This window comes from Cuculus canorus, chromosome 35, assembly GCF_017976375.1.
Source record: "Cuculus canorus isolate bCucCan1 chromosome 35, bCucCan1.pri, whole genome shotgun sequence".
NCBI classification, from domain to species: Eukaryota; Metazoa; Chordata; class Aves; order Cuculiformes; family Cuculidae; genus Cuculus; species Cuculus canorus.
In genome coordinates this window covers 822,992-850,596 of record NC_071435.1, presented here as the reverse complement: position 1 = coordinate 850,596, position 27,605 = coordinate 822,992, and the positions used below count along the sequence as shown (strand labels likewise).

At 57.4% G+C, this 27,605-nt stretch overlaps 1 protein-coding gene and 2 long non-coding RNA genes across 3 annotated transcripts; all 3 read left to right on the top strand.

The window, feature by feature from the left end:
- Window positions 1-157: 157 nt before the first annotated feature.
- Window positions 158-27,605, top strand: PSMC4 (proteasome 26S subunit, ATPase 4). Its single transcript, XM_054052678.1, has 11 exons — window positions 158-298; window positions 2,337-2,435; window positions 4,841-5,027; window positions 7,048-7,194; window positions 11,311-11,420; window positions 11,558-11,651; window positions 17,100-17,267; window positions 19,927-20,003; window positions 22,076-22,244; window positions 24,200-24,255; window positions 27,439-27,605. The coding sequence occupies exons 1-11, from the start codon at window positions 179-181 to the stop codon at window positions 27,550-27,552; spliced, it is 1,341 nt and encodes a 446-aa protein (XP_053908653.1). The 5' UTR covers window positions 158-178; the 3' UTR covers window positions 27,553-27,605.
- LOC128849943 (uncharacterized) lies at window positions 7,202-8,394 on the top strand. The gene is made up of 3 exons (XR_008447512.1): window positions 7,202-7,664; window positions 7,869-7,981; window positions 8,033-8,394. It is a non-coding gene; the product is annotated as an uncharacterized LOC128849943 (long non-coding RNA).
- Window positions 8,444-11,303, top strand: LOC128849942 (uncharacterized). Its single transcript, XR_008447511.1, has 3 exons — window positions 8,444-10,038; window positions 10,290-10,476; window positions 10,664-11,303. It is a non-coding gene; the product is annotated as an uncharacterized LOC128849942 (long non-coding RNA).

Genomic DNA, 27,605 nt, shown 5'->3' with positions numbered 1-27,605 from the left:
ATGCCCCGCGGCCCCAATGGAGGCTCTGCGCACCGCTACGGGCCGGGACTACAACTCCCATCACACCCCGCGGCCGCCACAGGGGCGGTGCTGCTCGCGACAACGACTCCCATGATGCACCGCGGCCGCAATGCCCGTGAAGGGGACGTCGCGTCAGTCGAGGACTACAACTCCCGTCATGCCCTGCGGCTGCTTCTCGCCTCTTCCCCCGGAAGTGAGGCGCAGTTTCCGGTTCCGCCTCAGTCCGTCGCGCGCCGTCACGATGGAGGAGCTCGGGCTGCTCGGGGAGAAGGCGCAGGTTTGGGGGGGGGGGGGAAGGAAGGGGGGAGTCCCTCCCAGTCCCTTCCCAGTCCCTCCCAGTTGCTCCCAGTCCCTCCCAGTCCCTTCCCAGTCCCTCCCAGTTGCTCCCAGTCCCTTCCCAGTCGCTCCCAGTCCCATTCCCATCCCCTCACCCCCTCCCAGTTGCTCCCAGTGCCTCCCAGTTACTCCTACTCCCTCCCAGTCTCTCCCAGTCCCTCCCAGTTGCTCCCAGTCCAATTCCCAACCCCATTCCCATCCCATCATTCCCTCCCAGTCACTCCCAGTCCCTTCCCAGTTGCTCCCAGTCCCTCCCAGTCCCATTCTCAGCCCTATTCCCATCCCCTCACCCCCTCCCAGTCCCTCCCAGTTGCTCCCAGTCCCATTCCCATCCCCTCCCATCCCCTCACTCCCTCCCAGTCCCTCCCAGTTGCTCCCAGTCCCATTCCCATCCCGTCACCCCTTCCCAGTTGTCCCAGTGCCTCCCAGTTGCTCCCAGTCCCACTTCTACTCCCTTCCCAGTCCCTCCCAGTTGCTCCCAGTCCCATTCCCAACCCCATTCCCATCCCCTCACTCCCTCCCAGTCCCTCCCAGTCCCTCCCAGTCCCATTCCCATCCCCGTTCCCCTCCCCTCACCCCTTCCCAGTCCCTCCCAGTTGCTCCCAGTCCCATTCCCAGCCCTGTTCCCCTCCCCTCACCCCCTCCCAGTCCCTCCCAGTGGCTCCCAGTTGCTCCCAGTCCCTCCCAGTCCCGTTCCCAGCCCCGTTCCCCTCCCCTCAGCCCTTCCCAGTCGCTCCCAGTGCCTCCCAGTTGCTCCCAGTCCCATTCCCATCCCCGTTCCCCTCCCCTCACCCCCTCCCAGTCGCTCCCAGTCCCTCCCAGTTGCTCCCATTCCTATTCCCATCCACTCACCCCTTCCCAGTTGCTCCCAGTCCCTTCCCAGTCGCTCCCAGTCCCATTCCCAGTCCCGTTCCCCTCCCCTCAGCCGTTCCCAGTGGCTCCCAGTCCCTCCCAGTCCCATTCCCAGCCCCGTTCCCATCCCCTCACCCCCTCCCAGTGGCTCCCAGTTGCTCCCAGTCCCTCCCAGTCCCATTCCCAGCCCCGTTCCCCTCCCCTCAGCCGTTCCCAGTGGCTCCCAGTGCCTCCCAGTCGCTCCCAGTCCCATTCCCATCCCCGTTCCCCTCCCCTCACCCCTTCCCAGTGGCTCCCAGTGCCTCCCAGTCCCTCCCAGTCCCATTCCCAGCCCCGTTCCCCTCCCCTTACCCCTTCCCAGTGCCTCCCAGTCCCTCCCAGCCCCATTCCCATCCCCTCACCCCTTCCCAGTCCCTCCCAGTCGCTCCCAGTCCCTCCCAGTCCCATTCTCAGCCCTATTCCCATCCCCTCACCCCCTCCCAGTGCCTCCCAGTGCCTCCCAGTCGCTCCCAGTCCCATTCCCAGCCCCGTTCCCCTCCCCTCAGCCGTTCCCAGTGGCTCCCAGTGCTTCCCAGTCCCTCCCAGTTGCTCCCAGTCCCATTCCCAGCCCCGTTCCCCTCCCCTCACCCCTTCCCAGTGCCTCCCAGTCCCTCCCAGTCCCTCCCAGTCCCATTTCCAGCCCTCGTTCCCATCCCCTCACCCCTTCCCAGTCTCTCCCAGTGGCTCCCAGTCCCTCCCAGTCCCTCCCAGCCCCGTTCCCATCCCCTCACCCCTTCCCAGTCCCTCCCAGTCCCTCCCAGTGCCTCCCAGTCCCATTCCCAACCCCATTCCCATCCCCTCACCCCCTCCCAGTGGCTCCCAGTTGCTCCCAGTCCCTCCCAGTCCCGTTCCCAGCCCCGTTCCCCTCCCCTTAGCCCTTCCCAGTCCCTCCCAGTCGCTCCCAGTGCCTCCCAGTCCCTCCCAGTCCCATTCCCAGCCCCGTTCCCCTCCCCTCAGCCGTTCCCAGTGGCTCCCAGTCCCTCCCAGTTGCTCCCAGTCCCTCCCAGTCCCGTTCCCAGCCCCGTTCCCCTCCCCTCAGCCGTTCCCAGTGGCTCCCAGTGCCTCCCAGTGACTCCCAGTTCCCCCAGGAGGAGGTGCCGGCGCTCGCCCCCCCGCGCCCCCCCACGGCTCTCGCCTTTCTCGTTCCGGAGCCCGAAGACCTCGAGGATCTCTACAGTCGCTACAAGGTGGGACTGGGAGGGACTGGGAAGGACTGGGAGGAGACTGGGAGCGACTGGGAGGGACTGGGAGGGACTGGGAATGGGAAGAGGAGAGACTGGGAGGGAGGGGGGGGGCTGGGAGGGGACTGGGAGGGGACTGGGAGGGACTGGGATGGACTGGGAAGGGGTGAGGGGGTGGGAATGGGGCTGAGAATGGGACTGGGAGGCACTGGGAGCAACTGGGAGGGACTGGGAGGAAGCGAGGGGTTGGAAATGGGGATGGGAATGGGACTGGGAGGGACTGGGAGGGACTGGGAGGGGGTGAGGGGATGGGAATGGGGCTGAGAATGGGACTGGGAGGGACTGGGAGCAACTGGGAGGGACTGGGAGGAAGCGAGGGGTTGGAAATGGGGTTGGGAATGGGACTGGGAGCAACTGGGAGGGACTGGGAGTGACTGGGAGGGAGTGAGGAGCTGGGAATGGGGTTGGGAATGGGACTGGGAGCAACTGGGAGGGACTGGGAGGGAGTGAGGGGATGGGAATGGGGCTGAGAATGGGACTGGGAGCAACTGGGAGGGACTGGGAGGAAGCAAGGGGATGGGAATGGGACTGGGAGCAACTGGGAGGGACTGGGACGGGGCGAGGGGATGGGAATGGGGCTGAGAATGGGACTGGGAGGGACTGGGAAGGGAGTAGGAGCAACTGGGAGGGACTGGGAGCAACTGGGAGGGGGTGAGGGGATGGGAATGGGGCGGGAAATGGGACTGGGAGCAACTGGGAGGGACTGGGAAGGGGTGAGGGGATGGGAATGGGGTTGGGAATGGGACTGGGAGGGACTGGGATGGACTGGGAGTGACTGGGAGGAAGCGAGGGGTTGGAAATGGGGTTGGGAATGGGACTGGGAGGGACTGGGAGGGACTGGGAAGGGGTGAGGGGATGGGAATGGGGCGGGAAATGGGACTGGGAGCAACTGGGAGGGACTGGGAGGGACTGGGAGGGAGTGAGGGGATGGGAATGGGGCTGAGAATGGGACTGGGAGGGACTGGGAAGGGAGTAGGAGCAACTGGGAGGCACTGGGAGCAACTGGGAGGGGGTGAGGGGATGGGAATGGGACTGGGAGGGACTGGGATGGACTGGGAGCAACTGGGAGGAAGCGAGGGGTTGGAAATGGGGTTGGGAATGGGACTGGGAGGGGACTGGGAGTGACTGGGAAGGGATGAGGGGATGGGAATGGGGCGGGAAATGGAACTGGGAGCAACTGGGAGGGACTGGGAGGGGAGTGGGGACTGGGAATGGGGACTGGGATGAACTGGGATGGGACTGGGAGCAACTGGGATGAACTGGGAGGGGAGTGGAGACTGGGAATGGAACTGGGAGCAACTGGGAGGGAAATAGGACCTGGGAATGGGGACTGGGATGAACTGGGCTGAACTGGGACGGGGCTGGAGATGATCAGAATGGGACTGGGGTGAACTGGGATGGGACTGGGGTGAACTGGGGTGAACTGGGATGAACTGGGGTGAACTGGGACGAACTGGGACACGACTGGGGATGCTGGAGGTGATGGAGACGGTGGGTTTGGAGCTCCTGGATGGGACTGGGCTGAACTGGGATGAACTGGGACGGGGCTGGAGATGATCGGAATGGAACTGGGATGAACTGGGATGAACTGGGGTAAACTGGGCTGAACTGGGATGGGACTGGGCTGAACTGGGATGAACTGGGACAAACTGGGATGGGGCTGGAGATGCTGGAGGTGATGGTTGTGATGGAGATGGTGGGTTTGGAGCTCCTGGATGGGACTGGGCTGAACTGGGATGAACTGGGAATGATCAGAATGGAACTGGGATGAACTGATATGGAACTGGGATGAACTGGTATGGGACTGGGCTGAACTGGGATGGACTGGGGTGAACTGGGACGGGGCTGGAGATGCTGGAGGTGATGGTTGTGATGGAGACGGTGGGGTTGGAGCTCCTGGATGGGACTGGGATGAACTGGGATGAACTGGGACGGGGCTGGAGATGATTGGAATGGAACTGGGGTGAACTGGGATGGGACTGGGCTGGGACTGGGATGAACTGGGATGAACTGGGACGAACTGGGATGGGGCTGGAGATGCTGGAGGTGATGGTTGTGATGGAGACGGTGGGATTGGAGCTCCTGGATGGGACTGGGCTGAACTGGGATGAACTGGGAATGATCGAAATGGGACTGGGGTGAACTGGGATGGGACTGGGGTGAACTGGGACGAACTGGGTTGAACTGGGACGAACTGGGATGGGGCTGGAGATGCTGGAGGTGATGGTTATGATGGAGACGGTGGGTTTGGAGCTCCTGGATGGGACTGGGCTGAACTGGGCTGAACTGGGAGAGGACTGGAGACACTGGAACTGGGCCCGAACTGGTTTGTACTGGTTTGTACTGGTCAGAAGCTGCAGCAGGAGTTGGAGTTCCTGGAGGTGCAGGAGGAGTACATTAAAGATGAGCAGAAGAACCTGAAGAAGGAGTTCCTTCACGCCCAGGAGGAGGTGAAGAGGATCCAAAGTATTCCGTTGGTCATCGGACAATTCCTGGAGGCCGTCGACCAGAACACGGCCATCGTGGGCTCCACCACCGGTGGGACCTTCTCCGGGGGGGGGAGGGGGGCGGGGAAGGGGGGGAGGGGGTGGGGGGGACGTAGGGATGGAGATGGAGAACTTCCGGGTGGTGGTGGGGACGTAGGGATGGAGATGGAGAAGGTTGAGGAGGTGGTGAGGACGTAGGGATGGAGATGGAGAACATCTGGGTGGTGGTGGGGATGTAGAGATGGCGATGGAGAACCTCCAGGTGGAGATGGAGAACCTTCAGATGGTGGTGGAGATGTAGGAGTGGAGATGGAGAACCTCCAGATGGAAATGGAGAACTTCTGGGTGGTGGTGAGGATGTAGGGATGGAGATGGAGAACCTCTGGGTGGTGGTGGGGACGTAGGGATGGAGATGGAGAACCTCCGGATGGTGGTGAGGACATAGAGATGGAGATGGAGAAGGTTGAGGAGGTGGTGAGGACATAGGGATGGAGATGGAGAACCTCTGGATGGAAACGGAGAACTTCTGGGTGGTGGTGGGGACGTAGGGATGGAGATGGAGAACCTCTGGATGGAAACGGAGAACTTCTGGGTGGTGGTGGGGACGTAGGGATGGAGATGGAGAAGGTGGAGGAGGTGGTGAGGACATAGGGATGGAGATGGAGAACCTCTGGATGGAAATGGAGAACTTCTGGGTGGTGGTGGGGACGTAGGAGTGGAGATGGAGAACCTTCAGATGGTGGTGGGGACGTAGAGATGGAGATGGAGAACCTCCGGGTGGTGGTGAGGATGTAGGGATGGAGATGGAGAACTTCTGGGTGGTGGTGAGGACGTAGGGGTGGAGATGGAGAACCTCTGGATGGTGGTGAGGATGTAGAGATGGAGATGGAGAACCTCCAGGGGGAGATGGAGGACTTCTGGGTGGTGGTGGGGACGTAGGGATGGAGATGGAGAACCTCTGGATGGAAATGGAGAACCTCCGGATGGAAATGGAGAACCTCCGGGTGGTGGTGGGGACGTAGGGATGGAGATGGAGAACTTCTGGGTGGTGGTGGGGACGTAGGGATGGAGATGGAGAAGGTTGAGGAGGTGGTGAGGACGTAGAGATGGAGATGGAGAACCTCCGGATGGAGATGGAGAACTTCTGGGTGGTGGTGGACACGTAGGGATGGAGATGGAGAACCTCCAGGTGGTGGTGGGGATGTAGGGATGGAAATGGAGAACCTTTAGATGGTGGTGAGGATGTAGGGGTGGAGATGGAGAACTTCTGGGTGGTGGTGAGGACGTAGAGATGGAAATGGAGAACCTCTGGATGGAAATCAAGAACCTCCAGATGGAAATGGAGAACCTCTGGGTGGTGATGAGGACGTAGGGATGGAGATGGAGAACTTCTGGGTGGTGGTGGGGACGTAGGGATGGAGATGGAGAAGGTTGAGGAGGTGGTGAGGACGTAGGGATGGAGATGGAGAACTTCCGGGTGGTGGTGGGGACGTAGGGATGGAGATGGAGAAGGTTGAGGAGGTGGTGAGGACGTAGGGATGGAGATGGAGAACCTTTAGATGGTGGTGAGGACGTAGAGATGGAGATGGAGAACCTCCGGATGGTGGTGAGGATGTAGGGATGGAGATGGAGAACCTCCGGATGGTGGTGAGGACGTAGGGATGGAGATGGAGAACCTCCGGATGGAAATGGAGAACTTCTGGGTGGTGGTGGGGACGTAGGGGTGGAAATGGAGAACCTCCGGATGGTGGTGGGGACGTAGAGATGGAAATGGAGAACCTCCGGGTGGTGGTGAGGACGTAGGGATGGAGATGGAGAACTTCCGGGTGGTGGTGGGGATGTAGGGATGGAGATGGAGAACCTCCGGATGGAGATGGAGAACTTCTGGGTGGTGGTGAGGACGTAGAGATGGCGATGGAGAACCTTTAGATGATGGTGAGGACGTAGAAATGGAGACGGAGAACCTTTAGATGGTGGCGAGGACGTAGAGATGGAGACGAAGAACCCCCAGATGACGGTGGTGAGGACGTAGAGATGGATTTGGTGTCCCCTTTTCCTTTGCGGTTCCTCAGGTTCCAACTACTACGTGAGGATCCTGAGCACCATCGACCGGGAGCTGCTGAAGCCCAACGCCTCGGTGGCCCTCCACAAACACAGCAACGCTCTGGTGGACGTTCTCCCGCCCGAGGCCGACAGCAGCATCATGATGTTGACCTCAGGTTGGACCTCCAGGACCTCCTGGACCACTGCCGAGAAGGTCTCGGGGGGACCGTGGGAGGTTCTCAAGAACTTCAGGACTTCTATCTCAAAGAGGTGGAGGTGGGAAAGGAGGAGATGAGGAGGTTCTGAGGGCTTCTGGAGGTCAGAGGTGGAACAGCGGTGGCTTTGAGGAGGTCCTGAGGGCTTCTGGAGGTCAGAGGTGGAACAGCGGTGGCTTTGAGGAGGTCCTGAGGGCTTCTGGAGGTCAGAGGTGGAACAGCAGTGGCTTTGAGGAGGTCCTGAGGGCTTCTGGAGGTCAATGGACCTCCAAAGGTGGAACGTCGGTGGCTTTGAGGAGGTCCTGAGGGCTTCTGGAGGTCAGAGATGGAACGTCGGTGGCTTTGAGGAGGTCCTGAGGGCTTCTGGAGATCAATGGACCTCCAGAGGTGGAACGTCGGTGGCTTTGAGGAGGTCCTGAGGGCTTCTGGAGGTCAGAGGTGGAACGTCGGTGGCTTTGAGGAGGTCCTGAGGGCTTCTGGAGATCAGAGGTGGAACATTGGTGGCTTTGAGGAGGTCCTGAGGGCTTCTGGAGGTCAGAGGTGGAACGTCGGTGGCTTTGAGGAGGTCCTGAGGGCTTCTGGAGGTCAGAGGTGGAACGTCGGTGGCTTTGAGGAGGTCCTGAGGGCTTCTGGAGGTCAATGGACCTCCAAAGGTGGAACGTCGGTGGCTTTGAGGAGGTCCTGAGGGCTTCTGGAGGTCAGAGGTGGAACAGCGGTGGCTTTGAGGAGGTCCTGAGGGCTTCTGGAGGTCAGAGATGGAACATCGGTGGCTTTGAGGAGGTCCTGAGGGCTTCTGGAGGTCAATGGACCTCCGGAGGTGGAACATCAGTGGCTTTGAGGAGGTCCTGAGGGCTTCTGGAGGTCAATGGACCTCCAGAGGTGGAACGTCGGTGGCTTTGAGGAGGTCCTGAGGGCTTCTGGAGGTCAGAGGTGGAACAGCGGTGGCTTTGAGGAGGTCCTGAGGGCTTCTGGAGGTCAGAGGTGGAACAGCGGTGGCTTTGAGGAGGTCCTGAGGGCTTCTGGAGGTCAATGGACCTCCAGAGGTGGAACATCGGTGGCTTTGAGGAGGTTCTGAGGGCTTCTGGAGGTCAATGGACCTCCAGAGGTGGAACATCGGTGGCTTTGAGGAGGTCCTGAGGGCTTCTGGAGATCAGAGGTGGAACATCGGTGGCTTTGAGGAGGTCCTGAGGGCTTCTGGAGGTCAGAGGTGGAACATCGGTGGCTTTGAGGAGGTCCTGAGGGCTTCTGGAGGTCAGAGGTGGAACGTCGGTGGCTTTGAGGAGGTCCTGAGGGCTTCTGGAGATCAGAGGTGGAACATCGGTGGCTTTGAGGAGGTCCTGAGGGCTTCTGGAGGTCAGAGGTGGAACAGCGGTGGCTTTGAGGAGGTCCTGAGGGCTTCTGGAGGTCAATGGACCTCCAAAGGTGGAACGTCGGTGGCTTTGAGGAGGTCCTGAGGGCTTCTGGAGGTCAATGGACCTCCAAAGGTGGAACATCGGTGGCTTTGAGGAGGTCCTGAGGGCTTCTGGAGGTCAGAGGTGGAACATCGGTGGCTTTGAGGAGGTCCTGAGGGCTTCTGGAGGTCAATGGACCTCCAGAGGTGGAACATCGGTGGCTTTGAGGAGGTCCTGAGGGCTTCTGGAGGTCAATGGACCTTCAGAGGTGGAACGTCGGTGGCTTTGAGGAGGTCCTGAGGGCTTCTGGAGGTCAGAGGTGGAACGTCGGTGGCTTTGAGGAGGTCCTGAGGGCTTCTGGAGGTCAATGGACCTCCAGAGGTGGAACATCGGTGGCTTTGAGGAGGTCCTGAGGGCTTCTGGAGGTCAATGGACCTCCAGAGGTGGAACATCGGTGGCTTTGAGGAGGTCCTGAGGGCTTCTGGAGATCAATGGACTTCCAGAGGTGGAACATCGGTGGCTTTGAGGAGGTCCTGAGGGCTTCTGGAGGTCAATGGATCTCCAGAGGTGGAACATCGGTGGCTTTGAGGAGGTCCTGAGGGCTTCTGGAGGTCAGAGGTGGAACATCGGTGGCTTTGAGGAGGTCCTGAGGGCTTCTGGAGGTCAATGGACCTCCGGAGGTGGAACTTTGGTGGCTTTGAGGAGGTCCTGAGGGCTTCTGGAGGTCAGAGGTGGAACATTGGTGGCTTTGAGGAGGTCCTGAGGGCTTCTGGAGGTCAATGGACCTCCAGAGGTGGAACTTTGGTGGCTTTGAGGAGGTCCTGAGGGCTTCTGGAGGTCAGAGGTGGAACGTCGGTGGCTTTGAGGAGGTCCTGAGGGCTTCTGGAGGTCAATGGATCTCCAAAGGTGGAACATCGGTGGCTTTGAGGAGGTCCTGAGGGCTTCTGGAGGTCAGAGGTGGAACGTCGGTGGCTTTGAGGAGGTCCTGAGGGCTTCTGGAGGTCAATGGACCTCCAGAGGTGGAACATCGGTGGCTTTGAGGAGGTCCTGAGGGCTTCTGGAGATCAATGGACCTCCAGAGGTGGAACACTGGTGGTCTCCAAGAGGTCCTGAGGCTCCTCAAGGTTCTTCTGAGGTGATTTGGGCTCTTTGAGGTCCTTCTGAGGTGGCCAAGATGGACCTCGAGGTGCTTCTGAGGTGGTTGAGATGGTCCTCAAGGTCCTTCTCAGGTGGCCAAGGTGGTCCTTAAGGTCCTTCTGAGGTGTTCTGGTCTCCTCGAGGTCCTTCTGAGGTGGCTGAGGTGGTCCCTGAAGTTCTGAGGTGGCCAAGTTGGACCTTGAGGTCCTTCTGAGGTGGTTTGGTTTCCTTGAGGTCCTTCTGAGGTGGCCAAGATGGTCTTTGAGGTCCTTCTGAGGTGGCCAAGATGGTCCCTGAGGTTCTTCTGAGGTGGTTTGGGCTCCCTGAGGTCCTTCTGAGGTGGCCGAGATGGTCTTTGAGGTCCTTCTGAGGTGGCCAAGATGGTTCTTGAGGTCCTTCTGAGGTGGCTGAGATGATCCCTGAAGTTCTGAAGTGGCCAAGTTGGACCTTGAGGTCCTTCTCAGGTGGCCAAGATGGTCCTCAAGGTCCTTCTGAGGTGGCCAAGATGGACCTTGAGGTCCTTCCGAGGTGGCTGAGATGATCCCTGAAGTTCTGAAGCGACCAAGTTGGACCTTGAGGTCCTTCTGAGGTGGCCAAGATGGTCCTTGAGGTTCTTCTGAGGTGGCCAAGATGGTCCCTGAGGTTCTTCTGAGGTGGTTTGGGCTCCCTGAGGTCCTTCTGAGGTGGCCAAGATGGTCCTTGAGGTCCTTCTGAGGTGGCCAAGATGGTCCTCAAGGTTCTTCTGAGGTGCTTTGTGCTCCCTGAGGTCCTTCTGAGGTGGCCAAGATGGTCTTTGAGGTCCTTCTGAGGTGGCTGAGATGATCCCTGAAGTTCTGAAGCGACCAAGTTGGACCTTGAGGTCCTTCTGAGGTGGCCAAGATGGTCTTTGAGGTCCTTCTGAGGTGGCTGAGATGATCCCTGAAGTTCTGAGGTGGCCAAGTTGGACCTTGAGGTCCTTCTGAGGTGGCTAAGATGGACCTCAAAGTCCTTCTGAGGTGGTCCCTGAAGTTCTGAGGTGGCCAAGTTGGCCCTCAAGGTCCTTCTGAGGTGGTCCCTGAAGTTCTGAGGTGGCCAAGTTGGACCTCGAGGTCCTTCTGAGATGGTCCCTGAAGTTCTGAGGTGGCCAAGTTGGACCTCAAGGTCCTTCTGAGGTGGTCCCTGAAGTTCTGAGGTGACCAAGATGGACCTCAAGGTCCTTCTGAGGTGGTCCCTGAAGTTCTGAGGTGGCCAAGATGGACCTTGAGGTCCTTCTGAGGTGGTTGAGATGGTCCTCAAGGTCCTTCTGAGGTGGTCCCTGAGGTTCTGAGGTGGCCAAGATGGTCCTTGAGGTCCTTCTGAGGTGGTTGAGGTGGTCCCTGAGGTTCTGAGGTGGCCAAGATGGACCTCAAGGTCCTTCTGAGATGGTCCCTGAAGTTCTGAGGTGGCCAAGATGGACCTCAAGTTCCTTCTGAGGTGGTCCCTGAAGTTCTGAGGTGGCCAAGATGGACCTCGAGGTCCTCCTGAGATGTTCCTGGAGATGCCCTCACGGCGGGTGGTGTCCTCTTTGCAGACCAGAAGCCGGACGTGATGTACGCCGACATCGGTGGGATGGACATCCAGAAGCAGGAGGTCCGCGAAGCCGTGGAGTTACCTCTCACCCACTTCGAGCTCTACAAACAGGTGAAGGTCCACCACCACCACCACCACCATCACCACCACCACCTTCAGGAGGTCCTCAACGGCGCTTGAAGGCATCTCCGAAGCTTCTTTGGAGGACGTCTTCTTCTCCTCCAACGTCGGTTCTTCTCATCTTCCAGATCGGCATCGACCCACCACGAGGTGTCCTCATGTATGGACCTCCGGGATGTGGGAAGACCATGTTGGCCAAAGCCGTGGCCCATCACACCACCGGTGGGTCTTCAGGAGGTCCTCAAGGTCTTCTGGAGGGCCTCAAGCTCTTCTGGAGGACCTCAAGGTCTTCTGGAGGACCTCAAGGTCTTCTGGAGGACCTCAAGGTCTTCTGGAGGACCTCAAGGTCTCTTTGGAGCTCCTGAAGGTCTCTTTGGAGCTCCTGAAGATCTTCTGGAGGTCCTCAAGGTCTCTTTGGAGGTCCTCAAGGTCTCTTTGGAGCTCCTGAAGGTCTCTTTGGAGGTCCTCAAGGTCTCTTTGGAGCTCCTGAAGGTCTCTTTGAGCTCCTGAAGGTCTCCGTTGAGGTCCTGAAGGTCTCTTTGGAGGTCCTGAAGGTCTCTTTGGAGGTCCTGAAGGTCTCCGTTGAGGTCCTGAAGGTCTCTTTGGAGGTCCTGAAGGTCTTCTGGAGGGCCTGAAGGTGTTCTGGAGGTCCTCAAGGTCTCTTTGGAGGTCCTCAAGGTCTCTTTGGAGGTCCTCAAGGTCTCTTTGGAGGTCCTCAAGGTCTCTTTGGAGGTCCTCAAGGTCTCTTTGGAGCTCCTGAAGGTCTCTTTGGAGCTCCTGAAGGTCTCTTTGGAGCTCCTGAAGGTCTCTTTGGAGCTCCTGAAGGCCTCTTTGGAGCTCCTGAAGGCCTCTTTGGAGCTCCTGAAGGTCTCTTTGGAGCTCCTGAAGGTCTCTTTGGAGCTCCTGAAGGTCTCTTTGGAGCTCCTGAAGGTCCCTTTGGAGCTCCTGAAGGTCTCTTTGGAGCTCCTGAAGGTCTCTTTGGAGCTCCTGAAGGTCTCTTTGGAGCTCCCGAAGGTCTTCTGGAGGTCCTGAAGGTCTCCTTTGAGCTCCTGAAGGTCCCTTTGGAGCTCCTGAAGGTCTCCTGGAGGTCCTGAAGGTCTCTTTGGAGCTCCTGAAGGTCTCTTTGGAGGTCCCGAAGGTCTCTTTGGAGGTCCTGAAGGTCTCTTTGGAGCTCCTGAAGGTCTCCTGGAGGTCCTGAAGGTCTCTTTGGAGCTCCCGAAGGTCCCTTTGGAGCTCCTGAAGGTCTCTTTGGAGCTCCTGAAGGTCTCTTTGGAGCTCCCGAAGGTCTCTTTGGAGCTCCCGAAGGTCTCTTTGGAGCTCCCGAAGGTCTCTTTGGAGCTCCCGAAGGTCTCTTTGGAGCTCCCGAAGGTCTCTTTGGAGGTCCCGAAGGTCTCTTTGGAGCTCCCGAAGATCTCTTTGGAGCTCCCGAAGGTCTCTTTGGAGCTCCCGAAGGTCTCTTTGGAGCTCCTGAAGGTCTCCGTTGAGGTCCTGAAGGTCTCTTTGGAGGTCCTGAAGGTCTCTTTGGAGGTCCTGAAGGTCTTCTGGAGGGCCTGAAGGTGTTCTGGAGGTCCTCAAGGTCTCTTTGGAGGTCCTCAAGGTCTCTTTGGAGGTCCTCAAGGTCTCTTTGGAGGTCCTCAAGGTCTCTTTGGAGGTCCTCAAGGTCTCTTTGGAGGTCCTCAAGGTCTCTTTGGAGCTCCCGAAGGTCTCTTTGGAGCTCCCGAAGGTCTCTTTGGCACTCCTGAAGGTCTTCTGGAGGTCCTGAAGGTCTCCGTTGAGGTCCTGAAGGTCTTCTGGAGGACCTCAAGGTCTCCTTTGAGGTCCTGAAGGTCTCTTTGGAGCGCCCGAAGGTCTCTTTGGCACTCCTGAAGGTCTTCTGGAGGTCCTGAAGGTCTCCGTTGAGGTCCTGAAGGTCTTCTGGAGGACCTCAAGGTCTCCTTTGAGGTCCTGAAGGTCTCTTTGGAGCTCCTGAAGGTCTTCTGGAGCTCTTGAAGGTCTCTGTTGAGGTCCTGAAGGTCTCAGTTGAGCTCTTGAAGGTCTTCTGCAGCTCCTGAGGGTCTCTTTGGAGCTCCTGAAGGTCTCTTTGGAGGTCCCAAAGGTCTCTTTGGAGGTCCTCAAGGTCTCTTTGGAGGTCCTCAAGGTCTCTTTGGAGCTCCTGAAGGTCTCTTTGGGGCTCCCGAAGGTCTCTTTGGAGCTCCCGAAGGTCTCTTTGGAGCCCCTGAAGGTCTCTTTGGAGCTCCCGAAGGTCTCTTTGGAGCTCCCGAAGGTCTCTTTGGAGCTCCTGAAGGTCTCTTTGGAGCCCCTGAAGGTCTCTTTGGAGCTCCCGAAGGTCTCTTTGGAGGTCCTGAAGGTCTCTTTGGAGCTCCTGAAGATCTTCTGGAGCTCCTGAAGGTCTCTTTGGAGCTCCTGAAGATCTTCTGGAGCTCCTGAAGGTCTCTTTGGAGCTCCTGAAGGTCTCTTTGGAGCCCCTGAAGGTCTCTTTGGAGCCCCTGAAGGTCTCTTTGGATCTCCCGAAGGTCTCTTTGGATCTTCCGAAGGTCTCTTTGGATCTCCTGAAGGTCTCTTTGGAGCCCCTGAAGGTCTCTTTGGAGCTCCTGAAGGTCTCCATTGAGGTCCTGAAGGTCTCCATTGAGGTCCTGAAGGTCTCCGTTGAGGTCCTGAAGGTCTCTTTGGAGGTCCTGAAGGTCTCTTTGGAGATCCTGAAGGTCTCTTTGGAGGTCCTGAAGGTCTCTTTGGAGGTCCTGAAGGTCTCTTTGGAGATCCTGAAGGTCTCTTTGGAGATCCTGAAGGTCTCTTTGGAGGTCCTGAAGGTCTCTTTGGAGGTCCTGAAGGTCTCTTTGGAGATCCTGAAGGTCTCTTTGGAGATCCTGAAGGTCTCTTTGGAGGTCCTGAAGGTCTCTTTGGAGGTCCTGAAGGTCTCTTTGGAGGTCCTGAAGGTCTCTTTGGAGATCCTGAAGGTCTCTTTGGAGCTCCTGAAGGTCTCTTTGGAGCTCCTGAAGGTCTTCTGGAGGGCCTGAAGGCCTCTTTGGAGCTCCTGAAGGCCTCTTTGGAGCTCCTGAAGGCCTCTTTGGAGCTCCTGAAGGCCTCTTTGGAGCTCCTGAAGGCCTCTTTGGAGCTCCTGAAGGTCTCTTTGGAGCTCCTGAAGGTCTCTTTGGAGGTCCTCAAGGTCTCTTTGGAGCTCCTGAAGGTCTCTTTGGAGCTCCTGAAGGTCTTCTGGAGCTCCTGAAGGTCTCTTTGGAGCTCCTGAAGGTCTCTTTGGAGCTCCTGAAGGTCTCTTTGGAGGTCCTGAAGGTCTCTTTGGAGCTCCTGAAGGTCTCTTTGGAGCTCCCGAAGGTCTCTTTGGAGCTCCTGAAGGTCTCTTTGGAGCTCCTGAAGGTCTCTTTGGAGCTCCTGAAGGTCTCTTTGGAGCTCCTGAAGGTCTCTTTGGAGCTCCTGAAGGTCTCTTTGGAGGTCCTGAAGGTCTCTTGGAGCTCCTGAAGATCTTCTGGAGGTCCTGAAGGTCTCTTTGGAGGTCCTGAAGGTCTCTTTGGAGGTCCTGAAGGTCTTCTGGAGGGCCTGAAGGTCTCCGTTGAGGTCCTGAAGGTCTCTTTGGAGGTCCTGAAGGTCTCTTTGGAGGTCCTGAAGGTCTCTTTGGAGGTCCCGAAGGTCTCTTTGGAGCTCCTGAAGGTCTCTTGGAGCTCCTGAAGATCTTCTGGAGGTCCTCAAGGTCTCTTTGGAGGTCCTCAAGGTCTCTTTGGAGGTCCTCAAGGTCTCTTTGGAGCTCCTGAAGGTCTCTTTGGAGCTCCTGAAGGTCTCTTTGGAGCTCCTGAAGGTCTCTTTGGAGCTCCTGAAGGTCTCTTTGGAGCTCCTGAAGGTCTCTTGGAGGTCCTGAAGGTCTCTTTGGAGCTCCTGAAGGCCTCCGTTGAGGTCCTGAAGGTCCCCTTTGAGCTCCTGAAGGTCTCTTTGGAGGACCTGAAGGTCTCTTTGGAGCTCCCGAAGGTCTCTTTGGAGCTCCCGAAGGTCTCTTTGGAGCTCCCGAAGGTCTCTTTGGAGCTCCCGAAGGTCTCTTTGGAGCTCCCGAAGGTCTCTTTGGAGCTCCCGAAGGTCTCTTTGGAGGTCCTGAAGGTCTCTTTGGAGGTCCTGAAGGTCTCTTTGGAGGTCCTGAAGGTCTCTTTGGAGGTCCTGAAGGTCTCTTTGAAGCTCCTGAAGGTCTCTGTGGAGGTCCTGAAGGTCTCCGTGGAGGTCCTGAAGGTCTCCGTGGAGGTCCTGAAGGTCTCCGTGGAGGTCCTGAAGGTCTCCGTGGAGATCCTGAAGGTCTCTTTGGAGCTCCCGAAGGTCTCTTTGGAGCTCCTGAAGGTCTCTTTGGAGCGCCTGAAGGTCTCTTTGGAGCTCCTGAAGGTCTCTTTGGAGCTCCTGAAGGTCTCTTGGAGCTCCTGAAGATCTTCTGGAGGTCCTCAAGGTCTCTTTGGAGCTCCCGAAGGTCTCTTTGGAGCTCCCGAAGGTCTCTTTGGAGCTCCCGAAGGTCTCTTTGGAGCTCCCGAAGGTCTCTGTGGAGCTCCCGAAGGTCTCTTTGGAGCTCCCGAAGGTCTCTTTGGAGCTCCCGAAGGTCTCTTTGGAGCTCCCGAAGGTCTCTTTGGAGCTCCCGAAGGTCTCTTTGGAGCTCCCGAAGGTCTCTTTGGAGGTCCCGAAGGTCTCTTTGGAGGTCCCGAAGGTCTCTTTGGAGGTCCCGAAGGTCTCTTTGGAGGTCCCGAAGGTCTCTTTGGAGGTCCCGAAGGTCTCTTTGGAGGTCCCGAAGGTCTCTTTGGAGGTCCCGAAGGTCTCTTTGGAGGTCCCGAAGGTCTCTTTGGAGGTCCCGAAGGTCTCTTTGGAGGTCCCGAAGGTCTCTTTGGAGGTCCCGAAGGTCTCTTTGGAGGTCCCGAAGGTCTCTTTGGAGGTCCCGAAGGTCTCTTTGGAGGTCCCGAAGGTCTCTTTGGAGGTCCCGAAGGTCTCTTTGGAGCTCCTGAAGGTCTTCTGGAGGTCCTGAAGGTCTCTTTGGAGGTCCTCAAGGTCTCTTTGGAGGTCCTCAAGGTCTCTTTGGAGCTCCCGAAGGTCCCTTTGGAGCTCCCGAAGGTCCCTTTGGAGCTCCCGAAGGTCCCTTTGGAGGTCCTCAAGGTCTCTTTGGAGGTCCTCAAGGTCTCTTTGGAGCTCCCGAAGGTCTCTTTGGAGCTCCCGAAGGTCTCTTTGGAGCTCCCGAAGGTCTCTTTGGAGCTCCCGAAGGTCTCTTTGGAGCTCCCGAAGGTCTCTTTGGAGCTCCCGAAGGTCTCTTTGGAGCTCCCGAAGGTCTCTTTGGAGCTCCCGAAGGTCTCTTTGGAGCTCCCGAAGGTCTCTTTGGAGGTCCCGAAGGTCTCTTTGGAGCTCCTGAAGGTCTCTTTGGAGCTCCTGAAGGTCTCTTTGGAGCTCCTGAAGGTCTCTTTGGAGCTCCTGAAGGTCTCTTTGGAGCTCCTGAAGGTCTCTTTGGAGCTCCTGAAGGTCTTCTGGAGCTCCTGAAGGTCTCTTTGGAGGTCCTGAAGGTCTCTTTGGAGGTCCCGAAGGTCTCTTTGGAGCTCCTGAAGGTCTCTTTGGAGCTCCCGAAGGTCTCTTTGGAGCTCCTGAAGGTCTCTTTGGAGCTCCTGAAGGTCTCCTGAAGGTCTCTTTGAATCTCTGGTTGTCCTTCAGCCGCTTTCATCCGTGTGGTGGGGTCGGAATTTGTCCAGAAGTATTTGGGAGAAGGTCCTCGGATGGTCCGGGACGTCTTCCGTTTGGCCAAGGAGAACGCGCCGGCCATCATCTTCATCGACGAGATCGACGCCATCGCCACCAAACGCTTCGACGCCCAAACCGGAGGTGAGGAACCCCTCGAGGACCTCCTGGTGGGGCTGGAGAAGGTCCTGGTGGGGTTGGAGGACCTCTTGATGGTCCCATGGACTTGGATGGGGCTGAGGAACCTCTGGAGGAGGTCCCGGTGGGGCTGGAGGAGGTCCTGATGGGGTTGGAGGACCTCTTGATGGTCATATGGACTTGGAATGGGCTGAGGAACCTCTGGAGGAGGTCCCGGTGGGGCTGGAGAAGGTCCCAATGGGGCTGGAGGACCTCTTGGTGGTCCCATGGACTTGGAATGGGCTGAGGAACCTCTGGAGGAGGTCCCGGTGGGGCTGGAGAAGGTCCTGGTGGGGCTGGAGGACCTCTTGGTGGTCCCATGGACTTGGATGGGGCTGAGGAACCTCTGGAGGAGGTCCCGGTGGGGCTGGAGAAGGTCCCGATGGGGTTGGAGGACCTCTTGATGGTCCCATGGACTTGGAATGGGCTGAGGAACCTCTGGAGGAGGTTCTGGTGGGGCTGGAGGACCTCTTGATGGTCCCATGGACTTGGATGGGGCTGAGGAGCCTCTGGAGGAGGTCCCGGTGGGGCTGGAGGACCTCTTGATGGTCCCATGGACTTGGATGGGGGTGAGGAACCTCTGGAGGAGGTCCCGGTGGGGCTGGAGGACCTCTTGATGGTCCTATGGACTTGGATGGGGCTGAGGAACCTCTGGAGGAGGTCCTGGTGGGGCTGGAGGAGGTCCCGGTGGGGCTGGAGGACCTTCTGGTGGGGTTGGAGGACCTCTTGATGGTCATATGGACTTGGATGGGGCTGAGGAACCTCTGGAGGAGGTCCCGGTGGGGCTGGAGGACCTCCCGGTGGGGCTGGAGGAGGTCCTGATGGGGTTGGAGAAGGTCCTGGTGGGGCTGGAGGACCTCTTGATGGTCATATGGACTTGGATGGGGGTGAAGAACCTCTGGAGGAGGTCCCGGTGGGGCTGGAGGAGGTCCTGATGGGGCTGGAGGACCTCTTGATGGTCCCATGGACTTGGATGGGGCTGAGGAACCTCTGGAGGAGGTCCTGGTGGGGCTGGAGGACCTCCTGATGGTCATATGGACTTGGAATGGGCTGAGGAACCTGTGGAGGAGGTCCCGGTGGGGCTGGAGAAGGTCCTGATGGGGTTGGAGGACCTCTTGATGGTCCCATGGACTTGGATGGGGCTGAGGAACCTCTGGAGGAGGTCCTGGTGGGGCTCGAGGACCTCCTGGTGGGGCTGGAGGAGGTCCCGGTGGGGCTGGAGGACCTCTTGATGGTCATATGGACTTGGATGGGGGTGAAGAACCTCTGGAGGAGGTCCCGGTGGGGCTGGAGAAGGTCCTGGTGGGGCTGAAGGAGGCCCTGGTGGGGTTGGAGGAGGTCCCGGTGGGGCTGGAGGACTCTTGATGGTCCCATGGACTTGGAATGGGCTGAGGAACCTCTGGAGAAGGTCCTGGTGGGTCTGGAGGACCTCTTGGTGGTCCCATGGACTTGGATGGGGCTGAGGAACCTCTGGAGAAGGTCCTTGTGGGGCTCGAGGATCTCCTGGTGGTGCTGGAGGAGGTCCTGGTGGGGTTGGAGGACCTCTTGATGGTCATATGGACTTGGATGGGGCTGAGGAACCTCTGGAGGAGGTCCTGGTGGGGCTGGAGGACCTCTCGGTGGGGCTGGAGGACCTCTCGGTGGGGCTGGAGGACCTCTTGGTGGTCCCATGGACTTGGATGGGGCTGAGGAACCTCTGGAGGAGGTCCCGGTGGGGCTGGAGGAGGTCCTGATGGGGTTGGAGGACCTCTTGATGGTCCCATGGACTTGGATGGGGCTGAGGAACCTCTGGAGGACCTCCCGGTGGGGCTGGAGGACCTCTTGATGGTCCCATGGGCTTGGATGGGGCTGAGGAACCTCTGGAGGTGGTCCTGGTGGGGCTGGAGGACCTCCTGATGGTCCCATGGACTTGGATGGGGGTGAGGAACCTCTGGAGGAGGTCCTGGTGGGGCTGGAGGACCTCCTGGTGGGGCTGCAGGAGGTCCTGATGGGGTTGGAGGACCTCTTGATGGTCCCATGGACTTGGATGGGGGTGAGGAACCTCTGGAGAAGGTCCCGGTGGGGCTGGAGGAGGTCCTGATGGGGTTGGAGGACCTCCTGATGGGGTTGGAGGACCTCCTGATGGGGTTGGAGGACCTCTTGATGGTCCCATGGACTTGGATGGGGGTGAGGAACCTCTGGAGGAGGTCCCGGTGGGGCTGGAGGAGGTCCTGGTGGGGCTGGAGGACCTCTTGATGGTCCCATGGACTTGGATGGGGCTGAGGAACCTCTGGAGGAGGTCCCGGTGGGGCTGGAGGAGGTCCTGATGGGGCTGGAGGACCTCCTGATGGTCATATGGACTTGGATGGGGGTGAGGAACCTCTGGAGGACCTCCTAGTGGGGCTGGAGAAGGTCCTGATGGGGTTGGAGGACCTCTTGATGGTCCCATGGACTTGGATGGGGCTGAGGAACCTCTGGAGGAGGTCCCGGTGGGGCTGGAGAAGGTCCCAATGGGGCTGGAGGACCTCTTGGTGGTCCCATGGACTTGGAATGGGCTGAGGAACCTCTGGAGGAGGTCCTGGTGGGGCTGGAGAAGGTCCCGGTGTGTCCTTTCGGTTGTCCCTCACCGTGTCCCATCCCACCGCAGCCGATCGGGAGGTTCAACGCATCCTCTTGGAGCTCCTCAACCAGATGGACGGCTTCGACCAGAACGTCAACGTCAAGGTGGGTCCAACCGGGGGGGGGTGGTGGGACCTTAAAGACCATGAGGACATCCAGGAGGTCCCATAGGTGGTGGTGGGACCTCAAAAGCCCCTCAGAACCTCCATTATACCTTTGGAGAACCCCCAGGAGGAACCCTATGGAGATGTTTCTCCAGGTTTTTCTCCACTGTGGTGGCTCCCAATGGAGCTCCGATGGATTCCGGAGGTCCTTTGGATCCAGGAGGTCCTATAGGTGGTGGTGGGCCCTCAAAAGCCCCTCAGAACCCCCATTATACCTTTGGAGAACCCCCAGGAGGAACCCTATGGAGATGTTTCTCCAGGTTTTTCTCCACTGTGGTGGTTCCGAATGGAGCTCCGATGGCTTCAGGAGGTCCTTTGGATCCAGGAGGTCCCATAGGTGGTGATGAGACCTCAAAACCCCATCAGAACCTCCATTATACCTTTGGAGAACCCCCAGGAGGAACCCTATGGAGATGTTTCTCCAGGTTTTTCTCCACTGTGGTGGCTCCCAATGGAGCTCCGATGGATTCCGGAGGTCCTTTGGATCCAGGAGGTCCTATAGGTGGTGGTGGGCCCTCAAAAGCCCCTCAGAACCTCCATTATACCTTTGGAGAACCCCCAGGAGGAACCCTCTGGAGATGTTTCTCCAGGTTTTTCTCCACTGTGGTGGCTCCGAATGGAGCTCCGATGGATTCCGGGAGGTCCTTTGGATCCAGGAGGTCCCATAGGTGGTGGTGGGACCTCAAAAGCCCCTCAGAACCTCCATTATACCTTTGGAGAACCCCCAGGAGGAACCCTATGGAGATGTTTCCTCAGGTTTTTCTCCACTCTGGTGGCTCCCAATGGAGCTCCGATGGATTCCGGAGGTCCTTTGGGTCCAGGAGGTCCTATAGGTGGTGGTGGGACCTCAAAAGCCCCTCAGAACCCCCATTATACCTTTGGAGAACCCCCAGGAGGAACCCTATGGAGATGTTTCCTCAGGTTTTTCTCCATCTTTATGGCTCCAAATGGAGCTCCGATGGCTTCCGGAGGTCCTTTGGATCCAGGAGGTCCCATAGGTGGTGGTGGGACCTCAAAAGCCCCTCAGAACCCCCATTATACCTTTGGAGAACCCCCAGGAGGAACCCTATGGAGATGTTTCCTCAGGTTTTTCTCCACTGTGGTGGCTCCGAATGGAGCTCCGATGGCTTCCGGAGGTCCTTTGGATCCAGGAGGTCCCATAGGTGGTGGTGGGACCTCAAAAGCCCCTCAGAACCCCCATTATACCTTTGGAGAACCCCCAGGAGGAACCCTATGGAGATGTTTCTCCAGGTTTTTCTCCATCTTTATGGCTCCCAATGGAGCTCCGATGGATTCCGGAGGTCCTTTGGATCCAGGAGGTCCTATAGGTGGTGGTGGGACCTCAAAAGCCCCTCAGAACCTCCATTATACCTTTGGAGAACCCCCAGGAGGAACCCTATGGAGATGTTTCTCCAGGTTTTTCTCCACTGTGGTGGCTCCCAATGGAGCTCCGATGGCTTCCGGAGGTCCTTTGGATCCAGGAGGTCCCATAGGTGGTGATGGGACCTCAAAAGCCCCTCAGAACCTCCATTATACCTTTGGAGAACCCCCAGGAGGAACCCTGTGGAGATGTTTCTCCAGGTTTTTCTCCACTGTGGTGGCTCCGAATGGAGCTCCGATGGCTTCCGGGAGGTCCTTTGGATCCAGGAGGTCCCATAGGTGGTGGTGGGACCTCAAAAGCCCCTCAGAACCTCAATTATACCTTTGGAGAACCCCCAGGAGGAACCCTATGGAGATGTTTCTCCAGGTTTTTCTCCATCTTTATGGCTCCCAATGGAGCTCCGATGGATTCCGGAGGTCCTTTGGATCCAGGAGGTCCTATAGATGGTGGTGGGACCTCAAAAGCCCCTCAGAACCTCCATTATACCTTTGGAGAACCCCCAGGAGGAACCCTATGGAGATGTTTCTCCAGGTTTTTCTCCACTGTGGTGGCTCCCAATGGAGCTCCGATGGATTCTGGAGGTCCTTTGGATCCAGGAGGTCCCATAAATGGTGGTGGGATGTCTTCTCCAGGTGATTATGGCCACCAACCGAGCGGATACTTTAGATCCGGCGTTACTCCGTCCCGGTCGGTTGGATCGGAAAATTGAATTCCCGTTACCGGATCGGCGCCAAAAACGCCTCATTTTTTCCACCATCACCGGAAAAATGAACCTCTCCGAAGAAGTGGACCTCGAGGATTGTATCCTCCGGACTTCTTGGTGGCCACCAAAGAGGGGTTTGTGGCCACCAAAGAGGGTTTGTGGCCACCAAAGAGGGGTTTGTGGCCACCAAAGAGGGGTTTGTGGCCACCATAGAGGGGTTTGTGGCCACCATAGAGGGGTTTGTGGCCACCATAGAGGGTTTGTGGCCACCAAAGAGGGGTTGGTGGCCACCAAAGAGGGGTTTGTGGTCACCAAAGAGGGGTTTGTGGTCACCAAAGAGGGGTTTGTGGCCACCAAAGAGGGGTTTGTGGACATCATAGAGAGGTTTGTGGCCACCATAGAGGGGTTTGTGGCCACCAAAAAGGGGTTTGTGGCCACCAAAGAGGGGTTTGTGGCCACCAAAGAGGGGTTTGTGGCCACCATAGAGGGGTTTGTGGCCACCGAAGAGGGGTTTGTGGCCACCAAAGAGGGGTTGTGGCCACCAAAGAGGGGTTTGTGGCCACCAAAGAGGGTTTGTGGTCACCATAGAGGGGTTTGTGGCCACCAAAGAGGGGTTTGTGGCCACCAAAGAGGGGTTTGTGGTCACCAAAGAGGGGTTTGTGGCCACAAAAGAGGGGTTTGTGGCCACCAAAGAGGGGTTTGTGGCCACCAAAGAGGGGTTTGTGGTCACCAAAGAGGGTTGGTGGCCACCAAAGAGGGGTTTGTGGCCACCAAAGAGGGGTTTGTGGCCACCAAAGAGGGGTTTGTGGCCACCAAAGAGGGTTTGTGGCCACCAAAGAGGGGTTTGTGGTCACCAAAGAGGGTTGGTGGCCACCAAAGAGGGGTTTGTGGTCACCAAAGAGGGGTTTGTGGCCACCAAAGAGGGGTTTGTGGTCACCAAAGAGGGGTTTGTGGCCACCAAAGAGGGGTTTGTGGTCACCAAAGAGGGGTTTGTGGCCACCAAAGAGGGGTTTGTGGCCACCAAAGAGGGGTTTGTGGTCACCATAGAGGGGTTTGTGGCCACCAAAGAGGGGTTTGTGGTCATCAAAGAGGGTTTGTGGCCACCAAAGAGGGGTTTGTGGCCACCAAAGAGGGGTTTGTGGTCATCAAAGAGGGTTTGTGGCCACCAAAGAGGGTTTGTGGCCATCAAAGAGGGGTTTGTGGCCACCAAAGAGGGGTTTGTGGCCACCAAAGAGGCGTTTGTGGCCACCAAAGAGGGGTTTGTGGCCACCAAAGAGGGGTTTGTGGCCACCAAAGAGGGGTTTGTGGTCACCAAAGAGGGTTTGTGGCCACCAAAGAGGGGTTTGTGGCCACCAAAGAGGGTTTGTGGCCACCATAGAGGGGTTTGTGGCCACCAAAGAGGGGTTTGTGGCCACCAAAGAGGGGTTTGTGGTCACCAGAGAGGGGTTTGTGGCCACCAGAGAGGGGTTTGTGGTCACCAAAGAGGGGTTTGTGGCCACCATAGAGGGGTTTGTGGTCACCAAAGAGGGGTTTGTGGTCACCAAAGAGGGGTTTGTGGTCACCAAAGAGGGGTTTGTGGCCATCAAAGAGGGGTTTGTGGTCACCAAAGAGGGGTTTGTGGTCACCAAAGAGGGTTTGTGGTCACCAAAGAGGGGTTTGTGGCCACCATAGAGGGGTTTGTGGTCACCAAAGAGGGGTTTGTGGCCACCAAAGAGGGGTTTGTGGTCACCAAAGAGGGGTTTGTGGCCACCATAGAGGGGTTTGTGGTCACCAAAGAGGGTTTGTGGCCATCAAAGAGGGGTTTGTGGTCACCAAAGAGGGGTTTGTGGCCACCAAAGAGGGGTTTGTGGCCACCAAAGAGGGGTTTGTGGTCACCAAAGAGGGGTTTGTGGCCACCAAAGAGGGGTTTGTGGTCACCAAAGAGGGGTTTGTGGCCACCATAGAAGGGTTTGTGGCCACCAAAGAGGGGTTTGTGGCCATCATAGAGGGGTTTGTGGCCACCAAAGAGGGGTTTTGGGCCACCAAAGAGGACATTTCCTTCACGTCCCATCAGACGTTGCGCGTCCGGATAAGATCTCCGGAGCCGATATCAACTCCATCTGCCAAGAGGTGAGTCCGTGACCTTCAGGAGGACCTCAGGAGGTCCTGGTGGGGTCTCCATGACCTTCAGGACCATCTGGAGGTCTCTCCATGACCTTCTGGACCATCTGGAGAACCTCCTGAGGTCCAATCTTGATGGTTCTCCTCCACGTTGGCCAACGGAGAGGTGATTTGGAGGTCTCTCCATGACATTATGGATGGTTTGGAGGTCCTGGTGGGGTCTCCATGACCTTCAGGACCATCTGGAGGTCTCTCCGTGACCTTCTGGACCATCTGGAGAACCTCCTGAGGTCCAATCTTGATGGTTCTCCTCCACGTTGGCCAACGGAGAGGTGGTTTGGGGGTCTCTCCATGACATTATGGATGGTTTGGAGGTCCTGGTGGGGTCTCCATGACCTTCTGGACCATCTGAAGAACCTCCTGAGGTCAAATCTTGATGGTTCTCCTCCACGTTGGTCAACGGAGAGGTGATTTGGAGGTCTCTCCATGACATTATGGATGGTTTGGAGGTCCTGGTGGGGTCTCCATGACCTTCTGGACCATCTGGAGGTCTCTCCGTGACCTTCTGGACCATCTGGAGAACCTCATGGGGTCAAATCTTGATGGTTCTCCTCCACGTTGGCCAACATAGAGTTGATTTGGAGGTCTCTCCATGACATTATGGATGGTTTGGAGGTCCTGGTGGGGTCTCCATGACCTTCTGGACCATCTGGAGAACCTCACGAGGTCAAATCTTGATGGTTCTCCTCCACGTTGGCCAACGGAGAGGTGATTTGGAGGTCTCTCCATGACATTATGGATGGTTTGGAGGTCCTGGTGGGGTCTCCATGACCTTCAGGACCATCTGGAGGTCTCTCCATGACCTTCTGGACCATCTGGAGAACCTCCTGAGGTCAAATCTTGATGGTTCTCCTCCACGTTGGCCAACAGAGAGGTGATTTGGAGGTCTCTCCATGACATTATGGATGGTTTGGAGGTCCTGGTGGGGTCTCCATGACCTTCTGGACCATCTGGAGGTCTCTCCATGACCTTCTGGACCATCTGGAGGTCTCTCCATGACCTTCAGGACCATACGGAGAACCTCCTGAGGTCAAACCTTGATGGTTCTCCTCCACGTTGGCCAACGGAGAGGTGATTTGGAGGTCTCTCCATGACATTATGGATGGTTTGGAGGTCCTGGTGGGGTCTCCATGACATTATGGATGGTTTGGAGGTCCTGGTGGGGTCTCCATGACCTTCTGGACCATCTGGAGGTCTCTCCATGACCTTCTGGACCATCTGGAGAACCTCATGAGGTCCAATCTTGATGGTTCTCCTCCACGTTGGCCAACGGAGAGGTGGTTTGGAGGTCTCTCCATGACATTATGGATGGTTTGGAGGTCCTGGTGGGGTCTCCATGACCTTCAGGACCATCTGGAGGTCTCTCCATGACCTTCTGGACCATCTGGAGAACCTCCTGATGGCAAATCTTGATGGTTCTCCTCCACGTTGGCCAACGGAGAGGTGATTTGGAGGTCTCTCCATGACATTATGGATGGTTTGGAGGTCCTGGTGGGGTCTCCATGACCTTCAGGACCATCTGGAGGTCTCTCCATGACCTTCTGGACCATCTGGAGAACCTCCTGAGGTCAAATCTTGATGGTTCTCCTCCACGTTGGCCAACGGAGAGGTGATTTGGAGGTCTCTCCATGAGATTATGGATGGTTTGGAGGTCCTGGTGGGGTCTCCATGACCTTCTGGACCATCTGGAGGTCTCTCCATGACCTTCTGGACCATCTGGAGAACCTCCTGAGGTCCAATCTTGATGGTTCTCCTCCACGTTGGCCAACGGAGAGGTGATTTGGAGGTCTCTCCATGACATTATGGATGGTTTGGAGGTCCTGGTGGGGTCTCTGTGACCTTCTGGACCATCTGGAGGTCTCTCCATGACCTTCAGGACCATCTGGAGAACCTCCTGAGGTCAAATCTTGGTGGTTCTCCTCCACATTGGCCAACGGAGAGGTGATTTGGAGGTCTCTCCATGACATTATGGATGGTTTGGAGGTCCTGGTGGGGTCTCCATGACCTTCTGGACCATCTGGAGAACCTCCTGAGGTCCAATCTTGATGGTTCTCCTCCACGTTGGTCAACGGAGAGGTGATTTGGAGGTCTCTCCATGACATTATGGATGGTTTGGAGGTCCTGGTGGGGTCTCCATGACCTTCAGGACCATCTGGAGGTCTCTCCATGACCTTCTGGACCATCTGGAGAACCTCATGAGGTCCAATCTTGATGGTTCTCCTCCACGTTGGCCAACGGAGAGGTGATTTGGAGGTCTCGCCATGACATTATGGATGGTTTGGAGGTCCTGGTGGGGTCTCCATGACCTTCAGGACCATCTGGAGGTCTCTCCATGACCTTCTGGACCATCTGGAGAACCTCCTGAGGTCCAATCTTGATGGTTCTCCTCCACGTTGGCCAACGGAGAGGTGGTTTGGAGGTCTCTCCATGACATTATGGATGGTTTGGAGGTCCTGGTGGGGTCTCCATGACGTTATGGATGATTTGGAGGTCCTGATGGGGTCTCCATGACCTTCTGGACCATCTGGAGAACCTCCTGAGGTCCAATCTTGATGGTTCTCCTCCACGTTGGCCAACGGAGAGGTGATTTGGAGGTCTCTCCATGACATTATGGATGGTTTGGAGGTCCTGGTGGGGTCTCCATGACCTTCAGGACCATCTGGAGAACCTCCTGAGGTCCAATCTTGATGGTTCTCCTCCACGTTGGCCAACGGAGAGGTGATTTGGAGGTCTCTCCATGACATTATGGATGGTTTGGAGGTCCTGGTGGGGTCTCCATGACCTTCTGGACCATCTGGAGAACCTCCTGAGGTCAAACCTTGATGGTTCTCCTCCACGTTGGCCAACATAGAGGTGATTTGGAGGTCTCTCCATGAGATTATGGATGGTTTGGAGGTCCTGGTGGGGTCTCCATGACCTTCAGGACCATCTGGAGGTCTCTCCATGACCTTCAGGACCATCTGGAGAACCTCCTGAGGTCAAATCTTGATGGTTCTCCTCCACGTTGGCCAACATAGAGGTGATTTGGAGGTCTCTCCATGACATTATGGATGGTTTGGAGGTCCTGGTGGGGTCTCCATGACCTTCTGGTTGATGTGGTGGCCTTGGTGGCCTCTTGCTGATGTTCTCCAGGGTGGAATGTTGGCCGTGAGGGAGAACCGTTACATCGTTTTGGCCAAGGACTTCGAGAAGGCCTACAAGACGGTCATCAAGAAGGACGAACAGGAACACGAGTTCTACAAGTGAGGACATCACCGCCCGTCTTCTTCTCCGGGTCTTCTCCAATAAAACCCTTCATG

Bases quoted from the DNA above. Each gene is read 5' to 3' on its own strand.
- PSMC4 (XM_054052678.1), top strand. From the start codon at position 179: ATGCCCTGCGGCTGCTTCTCGCCTCTTCCCCCGGAAGTGAGGCGCAGT. The intron at 20,004-22,075 runs GTGGGTCCAACC...TGTCTTCTCCAG, and splicing joins ACCAGAACGTCAACGTCAAG to GTGATTATGGCCACCAACCG. The intron at 22,245-24,199 runs GTATCCTCCGGA...ACGTCCCATCAG, and splicing joins AGAAGTGGACCTCGAGGATT to ACGTTGCGCGTCCGGATAAG.